At 36.3% G+C, this 13,369-nt stretch overlaps 1 protein-coding gene across 1 annotated transcript; it reads right to left on the bottom strand.

Moving 5' to 3' along the window:
* Nucleotides 1-443: 443 nt before the first annotated feature.
* Nucleotides 444-13,193, bottom strand: LOC128231952 (U1 small nuclear ribonucleoprotein C-like). Its single transcript, XM_052945240.1, has 5 exons — nucleotides 13,074-13,193; nucleotides 3,378-3,420; nucleotides 2,988-3,096; nucleotides 2,249-2,416; nucleotides 444-1,190 (listed from the first exon to the last, which is right to left on the bottom strand). Exons 1-5 carry the CDS (start codon nucleotides 13,079-13,081, stop codon nucleotides 1,066-1,068), a joined length of 453 nt encoding a protein of 150 aa, XP_052801200.1. The 5' UTR covers nucleotides 13,082-13,193; the 3' UTR covers nucleotides 444-1,065.
* Between the last annotated feature and the right edge of the window lie 176 nt (nucleotides 13,194-13,369).

The following is a 13,369-nucleotide window of genomic DNA, read 5'->3' as shown; positions in this document are numbered from 1 at the left end:
AATGATATTTTGAAAGATTTGTGTCTGTACCTGTTTCTGCAGTTTAATCACATTTATCGCATAGATTCAGCTTAAAAATGTATGGGTGTACCTGAACACTTTCAAGCAGCGTAAGTTTTACAAATAAAAAATCTTATTGAAATGGGGCCCTACTCCACCACAGTCACCATTTTACAATTTATACTATTCAGAGAAACATGTTTCTCTATATACAAGTAGCTCTCACCTTTCAGGGCTATCAGCAACTAGTTTTAAACTTGGAAATCTACCCAAGAAAACAACAAACTCAGGGCAACTAGTTTTAAACTTGGAAATCTACCCAAGAAAACAACAAACTCAGGGCAACTAGTTTTAAACTTGGAAATCTACCCAAGAAAACAACAAACTCAGGGCAACTAGTTTTAAACTTGGAAATCTACCCAAGAAAACAACAAACTCAGGACAAGTATATGATATTAATACATTTATTGCAAAGATCATGATAAAATGACAATGAATGTTCAAAATTGAAATCTGTGACATATGAATGGTAAGCCAGTATCAAGATACCAGTATTTAAAACATCGACAATAGTTTTGACTAAACTTAAACTGATTATTTTAACTAAAAACCTTGTTGTCAAATTGAATTTACAAAACATTTTACAGCATGAATTATAATTTAACAAAAACAAATGGCTTGGCTCATTCAATACACCTAAAAATACAAGTTATTACAAAATTTAATGTACATGTTCAAACTTAAGAGAACTCCTTTATATTAGAAGAAAATATAAAATTGTTCCTGATAAAAAAGTGGCATATTTTTCTTAGTATAGATTTTTTAGACAAGACATAACTCTTGCGTCTAGACACACACACAGTATTGGAGCATTTCCAATTTTCACTTTAAGGAACAACACATCAGAAAACTTTGTTTAAATTCATGTGACACCTTGTCAACTACAGATAAATAGATGACCACATTTACCATTGTGCAAAATCTTATTACACTGCTAAACCCAGTCAATTGTCACACATATTTGAAACAATAGCATAAACCAGTCATTGGGTGTTAAACTGCAGATTATCTGTTCATCATCCTAGGCCCTGGGGGTCCTCCCATCATGGGCGGGCCGCCTGGTCGGAACTGCATTGGAGGACCCATACCCATTCCACCCATCCCTCCCATTGGGACCATCTGTCGCATACCTGCAAAATAGTGTAGCATGTACATATAGTTATATCATCCCGGGCCCACAATCATGGGCGGGCCACCTGGGTGAAACAGTTTCAGGGATAAATATTGCCCATCAGGACCATCTGTGGACGCACACCTGGGAAATGTAGAATAAAATGAAGTTCTGTGGAGATATACCAGTATTTATGGTAAATTTTCCAAAAAAACTTGATAGATAATCCAAAAAGAGTTGTAAAAAGTAAATTTGTAACTTAAATTCTGGTCTCTGGTTAATGACACAATGAATCTTCATGATACTGATATAAATGATATTTGACCAATGCGAACCGAGGGTGACCTTGACTGATAGACATTGCAGGTAATGACAAACATTTGCACGATCTTATTTCAGATCCCCTAATGGCTGGCCAAGTTTAATCCCAGACAAGTCAAAAAACAAGGAATTTAACCAATGACCTTTGAATGTGAACATGACTTATAGACCTGACTGTGTTTTGCAAGTGACATAATGTTTTTGCATGGTAAACATTTTTGTGTAACATTGACATTCTGACAACGAAACATGGGTCTTGCAAGCAACATGCTGTATCCCATTGTGAACAGTTGTGCTGTGATTTTTTTAATTCAACAATTCATGACGGCCACAACTGGCCAAAATTCAGCTACGAAAAGCCAAAATCAAGGAATTTTGACACTGGAATATGACCTTTGCCCTACATTAATGGGTTTTGCTCGCAACACATGGTCTTCTCATGGTGAACATTTGTGGCAAGTCATTCACTATTAGACTAAGAAAATATTTAAGTTACAGCCCCAACAACGCAATCCCAAACAATTGATTGCAATTGTCCTAAATATGTCCAGTTAACTGCAAACAGGCTCGACAAAAATGATAAGGAGATCTCATGGTCTTGAAATGTTTTACTTCTGCTTTTTAGTATCTCCAAACAAAATATAATAATTGCAAAAGATTGTACTTCATAAACACCTTTTCCTTTGCTTGAAACAAACTTAAGTATTCCTATTTCCATTCTATTACACAAAAAATTAATTTGAACTGAAATCTTACCAGGCATCATCATGGGTCCTGGTCTTGGTGGCCCCATTAGAGGCATTGGATTACCCATCGGGCCGCCCATAGAGGCCACAGTAGGAACCATCCCGGGGGGTCCAGGAATTGGGCCCACAGGCATGGGGCCTGGCTTAGGGCCTGATGAACCAGCCTTGAATGCTGCAGCTGTGAAAGGGAAACATGGTGGTGAGTAGGGTATTAATAACATGTTCATATTCAAAGGTACGTTCTACATTAATAAAAAACTACCAAAGTAGTTTTACAAGCACAAACAGAAAGATTTAGTTTTAAATTTACTTTCAAGATTCAAACTACTTTTAGTAAAAGTTTTTCTCTGAAACATGAAATTCTAATACACTCAAACAATTTGATCTTATCCATTTTTGTACCAGTATCCTGATATTATTTTTAAATAATTTGCAATTAAAGCATGCAAACTCAACAAAATAATTCATTTAAACAAATAAATTTTATGCAAGAGAATGCAGCCATCAGCGTAACTTTTTACACTAGGATTTGAAATTGCCTAGACCTTCAAGTGGATGCCCTGTATTTTCAAGGGCTCAATTTTGGATTTTTAGACTGTTCTTCTTATTACAGAAGCCCTTATAGACGAATCAGTTATCAAATTTGATATTAAGAAACTGTTGCAAATTTTTTTTCAACAGCTACCATTAATCCTACCATGTTAATTAACTTTTTTCCTCCAAACATTTTTTAAAAATAAATGTCTTACTTGTGTCATCTACCAGTTTTTGGACCTGTTCTTCCAGCCATTTCTGATAATAGAGGCGAACATTTTCCTTGTGTTTCCTGCCACTGCAGTGTGTCTTTCTCACCGAGGGCTGCAATGGAATTGCATCATGTAAGGGCTATAAGTGATGTGGGGAAACTTTGTGCCTCAATTTCTTTGCATGTCTTATAAAAAATTAACTTCAATAAACAGTTTTACATTGCACTGTTGTTTTTATTACTTCTTTATTCTAAATCAGCATACACTGTACATGTACATGTGTGTACCAATAGCTTGTTTTTATCAATTCTTTAATCTTATTAAGCATACAGAGTACATGTACCAATACGTGTTGACTGCTTCACACCAGATCAAATATAATATCATACTTACAGAGTCATGTGTTAGGTATGTATCACAGTAATCACAGTAATATCTGAAACAAAAATAGGATTTGTAAATAAATTATACTTCATTATAATAATTTAAAGAAAAAATAAACATCATCTGTTTATCAGTAATGAATCAGGTCTAGAAATCAGTTGCATATCTACATGTTGAACAATCTGTAAATTAACCGATCTATTTGCTTTCCATTTTTTCAGAACACATTTTTTAATAACTTACACATACTCATTTGACTTTTTAATATTGATCAAAAAAACAAAACACATGATAAAAAATATTAGTGGGTCAATGTTTAGGTGCTTTTCGAACAGGGAAATTTGTGGTCACGTAGCTATTAATTAAACAAGAGGGCCAAATGGCCCTGAATCGCTCACCTGTCATATATTGCACATTCTTCCATTATATACAAATATTGAAAACCTAAGCCTATGAACACGGGGCGTGGCCAATTTTGACCCCAGGGCTAAAGTTTGAACAATCTTAATAGTGGTCCGATAAACGATGCTTCATACCAAATATCTAAGGCCTTCGCCTTTTGGTTTCGGAGAAGAAGATTACTTACGTTTTCATCATATACATATATAAGGAAACCCATGACCGCCCGGGTGGGGCCATTTTTTGACCCCAGAGCCAAAGATTGAACAATATTGGTACAAGTCAACTAGATGGTATATCATGCCAAATATCTAAGCTCTAGTCCAAGTAAGTTCAGAGGAGAAGATTTTTGAAGTTTTAACTATAAACATATGGAGAAAACCCATGACCCCCCGGGGCGGGGCCAATTTTGAACAATCTTTGTAGAGGTCCACTAGACGATGAATCATGCCAAATATCTAAGCTCTAAGCAACGTAAGTTCAGAAGAGATTTTTGATTTTATTTACTATAAACATATAGAGAAAACCCATGACCCCCCGGGGCGGGGCCAATTTTGACCCAAAGGCCATAATTTGAACAATCTTTGTAGAGGTCCACTAGACGATGAATCATGCCAAATATCTAAGCTCTAGTCCAAGTAAGTTAAGAGGAGAAGATTTTTTAAGTTTTCACTATAAACATATAGAGAAAATCCATGACCCCCGGGGCGGGGCCAATTTTGACCCAAGGGCCATAATTTGAACAAACTTTGTAGAGGTCCACTAGACGATGAATCATGCCAAATATCTAAGCTCTAGGCCAAGTAAGTTCAGAGGAGAAGATTTTTTAAGGTTTTCACTATAAACATATAGAGAAAACCCATGACCCCTCGGGGCAGCGCCAATTTTGACCCAAAGGCCAAAATTTGAACAAACTTTGTAGAGGTCCACTAGACGATGAATCATGCCAAATATCTAAGCTCTAGTCCAAGTAAGTTAAGAGGAGAAGATTTTTGAAGTTTTAACTATAAACATATCAAGTATACCCATGACCCCCGGGGCGGGGCCAATTTTGACCCCAAGGCCATAATTTGAACAATCTTTGTAAAGGTCCACTAGACAATGAATCATGCCAAATATCTAAGCTCTAGTCCAAGTAAGTTCAGAGGAGAAGATTTTTGAAGTTTTAACTATAAACTTATAGAGAATACCCATGACCCCCCGGGGCGGGGCCAATTTTGACCCCAGGGCCATAATTTGAACAAACTTTGTAGAGGTCCACTAGACAATATATGCCAAATATCTAAGCTCTAGGCCAAGTAAGTTCAGAGGAGAAGATTTTTGAAGTTTTCACTATAAACATATAGAGAAAACCCATGACCCCCCGGGACGGGGCCAACTTTGACCCCAGGGCCATAATTTGAACAAACTTTGTAGAGGTCCACTAGACGATGAACCATGCCAAATATCTAAGCTCTAGGCCAAGTAAGTTCAGAGGAGAAGATTTTTTAAGGTTTTCACTATAAACATATAGAGAAAACCCATGACCCCCCGGGTCGGGGCCAATTTTGACCCAAGGGCCATAATTTGAACAAACTTTGTAGAGGTCCACTAGACGATGAACCATGCCAAATATCTAAGCTCTAGGCCAAGTAAGTTCAGAGGAGAAGATTTTTTAAGTTTTCACTATAAACATATAGAGAAAACCCATGACCCCCCGGGGCGGGGCCAATTTTGACCCCAGGGCCATAATTTGAACAAACTTTGTAGAGGTCCACTAGACGATGAATCATGCCAAATATCTAAGCTCTAGGCCAAGTAAGTTCAGAGGAGAAGATTTTTTAAGTTTTCACTATAAACATATAGAGAAAACCCATGACCCCCGGGACGTGGCCAATTTTGACCCCAGGGCCATAATTTGAACAATCTTGGTAGAGGACCATTTGGTGATCCTACCTACCATATATCAACGGCCTAAGCCTTGTGGTTTGGGAGAAGAAGATTTTTAAAGTTTTTCCTTTTGGTTGCCATGGCAACCAGAGTTCTGTATGGAATTGAATTCTTTGAACAACTTTGATAGAAGACAACCCAAGGAACCTATGAAGTTTTATTAATATTGGCCTAGCGGTTAAGGAGGAGATGTCTTTTAAGTAAATTGTTGACGGACGACGCACGCCGCACGACGGACAAAAGGCGATCACAAAAGCTCACCATGTCACAAAGTGACAGGTGAGCTAAAAAGGCAATTTCATAAAAAAAAATCTAAAAAGATATTATTATAAATTGGAAATAAAATTTAGTAGAATTACGTATGGTTATGTAAATCAATAAAAAATCCAAAAATATTTATATAATGTGATTGTAAGTCTTAATAAGAACAATTAATATCTGCCATAAATAGAATGATACAAGAAAATCCAAATAGACATTATTTAAGAGTCGGTAGTTGCACTTGCAAAATGATAATAATATTTATCAGATATATGAAACAGCTGAAAGTTCTCAAACACAGACATTTATGTTCAAATATCACCGGTAAATAAAAATAATTGACCTAGTGACCTAGTTTTTGACCTGGGTTGACCCAATACAGTGTTTTTTTTAGGCCTGATTTGGGGCCGAAATTCGGCCCCATTCCCCTCTCCAAAAAGTATATATTTTTCCCCTATTTCAGTAAAAAATTCCCCTCCCGACGATGTCAAAATCGTCCTCTAAAATAACTTTGCCGATCGTAATTACGGCACTTTTCAATACGGTAAACGCAGTTTGGCGCCGCATTTTACACGTAGTGATCATACGTGCTAGTCTCCCTTGATTGATCGGTATCGTTCAAGCGCTCGGAAAATTAATTATATTACGATTATACGAAAAAACAAGCGTCCCGTCAATCTTCAAAATCAAAATGTCGCACAACGCGAAATTTTACACCAGAAAGATTGACAAAAAGGCTGCTGCCGGCTCGAAGAAGATAGATGTTTTATTTAAACAATCTTGTATGTCTATTGCGCCTGCTAGCAGCAGCACCAGCGTTTGTAGCACTTCTTAAACCAGCTCTGAAACTTTCAGTGATGATAAATCTCATTCGGATTGCGGTGAATCGTCGTCTGATAGTGATAATGAAAGGTGCGTCTTATAAGAATATGTATGAGAGTGCCAAAAGAACTGTCAGCAGGGGACACTGAGAACATTATCAACCTTTACAATATGAAACAAAGAGATATTGCTTTGTAGATTGCTTTCACTTTCACTTTGATCTTGTTATGTATATGCATATGATCAATTTATTAAAGAGGAAGGCAAAGCTTTAATGATTTTTGCATTTATACATTTTCCCCTTTTTGCCCTTTTACGACGCGATTTTCCCCTCCTGACGGGCCCTGGCCCCATTCCCCTAAAAGTGAAAAAAACCACTGCAATATGGAACTTGACCTAGCTTATGTTAAGATGATCATTCTGACCAAGTTTCATTAAGATAAGGCTAAAATTGTGACCTCTATTTTGTTCACAAGGTTTTTCTAATAATTGACCTAGTGACCTAGTTATTGACTGTGTATGACCCAATATCGAACTTGACCCAGATTTTATAGAGATGATCATTCTGACCAAGTTGCATTAAGATTAGCCTAAAATTGTGACCTCTATTGTGTTCACAAGGTTTTTGTACTAATTGACCTAGTGACCTAGTTATTGACCGCGGATGACCCAATATCGAACTTGACCTAGATTTTATAGAGATGATCATTCTGACCAAGTTGCATTGAGATTAGGCTAAAATTGTGATCTCTATTGTGTTCACAAGGTTTTTGTAATAATTGACCTAGTGACCTAGTTATTGACCGTGAATGACCCAATATCAAACTTGACCTACATTTTATAGCGATGATCATTCTGACCAAGTTGCATTGAGATTAGGCTAAAATTGTGACCTCTATTGTGTTCACAAGGTTTTTGTAATAATTGACCTAGTGACCTAGTTATTGACCGTGAATGACCCAATATCAAACTTGACCTACATTTTACAGCGATGATCATTCTGACCAATTTGCATTGAGATTAGGCTAAAATTGTGACCTCTATTGTGTTCACAAGGTTTTTCTACTAATTGACCTAGTGACCTAGTTATTGACCGCGGATGACCCAATATCGAACTTGACCTAGATTTTACAGCGATGATCATTCTGACCAATTTGCATTGAGATTAGGCTAAAATTGTGACCTCTATTGTGTTCACAAGGTTTTTCTACTAATTGACCTAGTGACCTAGTTATTGACCGCGGATGACCCAATATCGAACTTGACCTAGATTTTATAGAGATGATCATTCTGACCAAGTTGCATTGAGATTAGGCTAAAATTGTGACCTCTAATGTGTTCACAAGGTATTTCTACTAATTGACCTACTGACCTAGTTTTTGACCCCAGATGACCCAATATCGAACTTGACCTAGATTTCATAGAGATGATCAGTCTGACCAAGTTTCATAAAGATTAGGTCAAAATTGTGACCTCTGTTGTGTTCACAAGGTTTTTCTAATAATTGACCTAGTGACCTAGTTATTGACTGCGGATGACCCAATATCGAACTTGACCTAGATTTTATAGAGATGATTATTCTGACCAAGTTGCATTGAGATTAGGCTAAAATTGTGACCTCTTTTGTGTTCACAAGGTTTTTCTACTAATTGACCTAGTGACCTAGTTGTTGACCGCGGATGACCCAATATCGAACTTGACCTACATTTTATAGAGATGATCATTCTGACCAAGTTGCATTGAGATTAGGCTAAAATTGTGACCTCTATTGTGTTCACAAGGTTTTTCTACTAATTGACCTAGTGACCTAGTTTTTGACCCCAGATGACCCAATATCGAACTTGACCTAGATTTTATAGAGATGATCAGTCTGACCAAGTTTCATAAAGATTAGGTCAAAATTGTGACCTCTATTGTGTTCACAAGCAATTGTGAACGGACGGACGGACGGACGACGGACGAAGAGTGATCACAAAAGCTCACCTTGTCACTACGTGACAGGTGAGCTAAAAATAATCATTCAGGCATATATATTTTAACTGAACTCAAATCATTTACTTTTTTAAACATCAAATTGAAATGATAGCCAATAAAATTACAATTTTTTTTTTTTGCATCAACCTTTGTTGTGCGCCTTATTATGAAAGTTCATGTAAGTAATCCGGTTTGTTCATCTCAAATTATACTTTTTATGACAGATAATCATGACCAAGTTTTTGAATCTGTAAATTTACAATTGCTTTGCAAATACAGCACTTTAAAACATAAATTAGATGTTGATTTTACAATAAAATTTCATGACTCCTTGGTCAATATTTCAAGAGTTGGATGGCCACAATATATACAGGGTTCTCAATTTAAACCAACTGGCGGTCAAAGTGGATGGTTCAAATTGTTTTTAAGCCGGTCAGAACTTACTATTTTAAAGAAAGATATTATTAAAACAAAAGGAAACTGGTTGGTTACATTTCTTTTCTGGACAATTCAGCCCTAAGTTATTGAAAACCCTGTATATACATGTATGTCCATCTTTGTAGGGGTGTCTAGGAGCATGCTTTCAAATGTAATTTATATTTAAGAATACTCTTTGACTTAAAAGAGTTCCATGGATATACACCAGAGCAATTATATTATGCATACTCTGGATCAATCACTCTGATAGTAAGTGAAAACAGCAAAAATTTCAGCCAATCATAGATGCATGCTGTTTTCAATTAAAAGATTCACTTGGAGTCTGCAATCTGTGCTGATAGTCCAATTAATTTTATGTCGACAGTTTTTTTTTAAGGATATTTGATATATATGACAAATCCTGCACGTACAAATTGTGAGTATCAAAAGTTAAATTCAAGCCCTGAGGTCTATTTTGAAGCGTGCCGGTGATGGCAGAGTTATTCCAATTGGCAAAATTGTTGTCTGTGTCAGTCAAGTTTCGTTTTATTGGAAAGGTAAATCCTGTGGGGGGTTTTAAGGATATTTGATATGACAAATTCCTGCATGTACAAATTGTTTTGTACCAAAAGTGGGTAGTTATTCCGATCGGGATTCCCGGTTAAAGCATATTGCGTCAATAAAATATCACAAAAACAAGAAATATAACCAGATAATGTTTTTTGTATTAGTTTCTTACACAAAAAATAATATACAATGAATAATTATGAGTTTGATGTGTTTTTTTCATTTCAAACATCAATATATACATGAACAGCACCTTCAAGACTACAGTTCACAGTTTTACAACAATTTAAACACCTCGGGGATGGCAGAGTTTTCCGTGTTACATATACATGTATGATATCGTTTAATGTACAATTACATGATAATTCATTAAAACAATTAAACTATACCTTAAATCCTTGTTTTCCATACCATATATATTTGTCTTAGCAAATACAAAGATTTACCTTAAAAATTGGCATTATTGTTGTGTGTGTCAGTCAAGTTTCGTTTTATTGGAAAGGTAAATCCTGTGTTTAAAATACAATTTCAATATATTCCCCCCCCCCCCCCCCCCCCCCCCCCCGTTTTTGCACAAACCCGTATAGACGGGAGTGATTAGAAGAATCCCATATAACACATCTATTATTTTAGACCTACTGTGCTGAATGCATGGGTGAAAGTTAGAAATCTTGAGAATCCTGAAAATTTAGCTGGGGGCCGCCTGGGCCCCCGGTGAGTCCTGGTAGGGGCCCAGGAGGGCGAAGCCCCCCGGAAGCTCCTCAGAATTAGTGGTTTTGAGTGCTTGTACAGCGCTTTCCCAGGATTAAATGATTGCCAAAGAAACTGACTTATTATCATGCAGAAAATGCATGATTTTCGGTTAACAGCTCTTGTTCATGGATATACCCTAAACATACTCTTTGATGTAGATTTAGATTGAAACATAACCTTCAAATTTAGCAAAATTTTTATTTTTATGTCCATACATGCCATATCCCCTGGCGGGGGGGAAAAATCCCCCGGAATTTCGACCCATCCCCTGGTCCCCCGCCGGGGGATCCATATCCCCTGGAATAAAAAAAAAAAAAAGGTTCTTTGTTTTTTTTTCAAAACTTGCTTAAGGTTGACAGTGGAAAGCATCAATAATATTTTGAGTGTGAAATTCCATGAAGGACCATGATGACTAAGTCCAAAAATTATTGTAATTTGAGTGTATTTCTGTATTTATTCTTATATTATAAATGCAGATATTGCGCAAATTTTCGTCGCATAAAAATCCCCAGGTGTAATATCAAAATCCCCTGGAATTCAAACCAAAATCCCCTGGGAAGACTCAGAAATATGGCATGTATGTGTGTCCATGTAATTGATATCAACATAATATATTATGCACATTCAGACCAAAATCCCCTGGGAAGCCTCAGAAATATGGCATGTATGTGTGTCCATGTAATTGATATCAACATAATATATTATGCACATGTATGCAAAAACTTCAATTTCAATGAGTAGAAACTTCATTTTCAATATTTTTTGCAACGATCTTTTATCTCAAGAATATTGTTGTTTTTTGAAGGAATCACCTAACTGCCAAAAGACCAGCTATTTTATTGGACTACAGCTTACAGCCAGCCAATCAGAATTGTCGTATTATATCGTAATTCACCGCTACCTAGGCGTTTAAAAAGCGTCTGCAATGTCTTGATCGCAAACATTCCCGATTAGGAGCGATTGGCTTTCCCGTTCGGAACTTATTGGCGGAAACGGTCAAACCCAGCTAGTCTATTTACAGCCGTAGCCGAACCCGCTCCTAGCTATCTTCGTAAAAACTCGTAAGCGAGGACCTTGCAATGAAGAATCGTTACTAAAAATAAATCGCAAAACAGATCGAGTCACTGGACTTTTACTTTTGTTTTCGTTTCAACAATTTGAAAGTCAAAGTCAGGGTTGAGGTAGGCCTATACCCCTTACCCCCATCTGAAATCAACGGATTTAAAAAATTTGGAAAAGTGATCCCTGATGACATCAAAAATCCAGAACTTCCAGAAAACTTTCACCCATGTGAATGCAAACAGCCAATGAATGAATGTCTTACAAGCACAATTCACACTTTTAGCAGATGTACATTACTCTTTTAAGTGCCTGATAGGACAAGTCGCAAAATGAAAACTAATGATATTTTCAATCTTTTGGAATTCCAGATGTTGGCGATAGCGAAATGTTGCCGCACTTTATGTAACAAGCTTTTTCTTTGGTTGTTGATGATTTCAGGAAAATCAACTATTCAAAGTTTTGCACTCGATTGTACACCGAATGAATCAAAGGTTAGAATTGTCATTGTCAAACTTCTGATAAATGAGAATGGGGTAAGAATTAGTCTAAAATATTAGACGTGTTATACGGGATTCTTCCAATCCCTAACGTCTAAACGGGAATGTGCAAAAACGGGGGTGTTTTAAAAATATTGAAATTGTTTTAAGTGAAGTATTTTATGGTTGAAATTTATCATAAAGAGTTATATTCATATTTTACCATGTAAGTGAAATGCTATTTTGCACTTAACAAGCATTTAATGCATTAAAACAAGTTGTTTACCTTTCCAATAAAACGAAAGTTGACCGACACAGAAAACAATTATGCGAAGGGGAACAACTCGATACAATCGTAATAACTCGGCCTCCTCCGACAAAGCTTCGAGATAGACCTCGTTATACAATCGTAACAACTCGGCCATGGCCGAAATGTTCCGAGCGATTTAAAACTGTGCCCTGAAGCCTTGCAGGTGCCCTTCATGTATATATCGTTATGTTTTGACAGAATGAAATGAAGAAAAGCCGTCAAACTCATAATTATAAGTTGGATATTTATTTTTTGTGTACGGAACTAATATAAAATAACATTATCTGGTAATATTTCTTGTTTTTATGATATTTTATAGAAGCTATATGCTTTAACCCGGAATCCTGATCGGAACAACTACCCACTTTTGATACTAAACAATTTGTACGTGAAGGATTTGCCATATCAAAAATCTAAAAAAAATCCGTCAACGTACAATTATTTGGACTAGGGCAAGAATATAACCCTGTCATCACAATTATTGAATTAAGGAAAGTATGTAAACGCCCTAGCTTCCTGGAGATTTGACTGTCATGTACATTTTAAACATTTCTTACCTTCACAGAAACACGGACTTATGACTGACAAAAACAATCATTACATATTAACCAACTATCCGAAATATCTTATCCGAAAATTTGCCTAATGTTTGCAGTCCGAATTTACAGGAACTAAATGAACAATTTATTGATATATATACATTCATCAGTAAATAATGAAACAAAACACATTTACTTTGGCATTGTAGTTGTTTTTCAGGTAACTTATACGAGTGTTTCTACAAAATATGTAAACTAACGCACACTGGAGGTGTCTGATTTATATTATTCTTTGTGAAGTGCCCACTGATTGTTGAGGCTAAATTCCACTAAATATTATTTTACGAAATCCGATATGTTCGTATGTGAACGTCAGGCTACGCAACTTTCAAATCTACCTTTCCCAAACCAAATTCTGTCGAAGCTCCTCAAAAACGTAGTTTGTATGTGAAAGGTTCGTTAGGGATTGCCATATCAAAAATCATACAAAAA

This window comes from Mya arenaria, chromosome 4 (assembly GCF_026914265.1).
Source record: "Mya arenaria isolate MELC-2E11 chromosome 4, ASM2691426v1".
In the NCBI taxonomy this organism is placed as follows: Eukaryota; Metazoa; Mollusca; class Bivalvia; order Myida; family Myidae; genus Mya; species Mya arenaria.
This window is presented reverse-complemented; position numbering and strand designations above follow the sequence as displayed.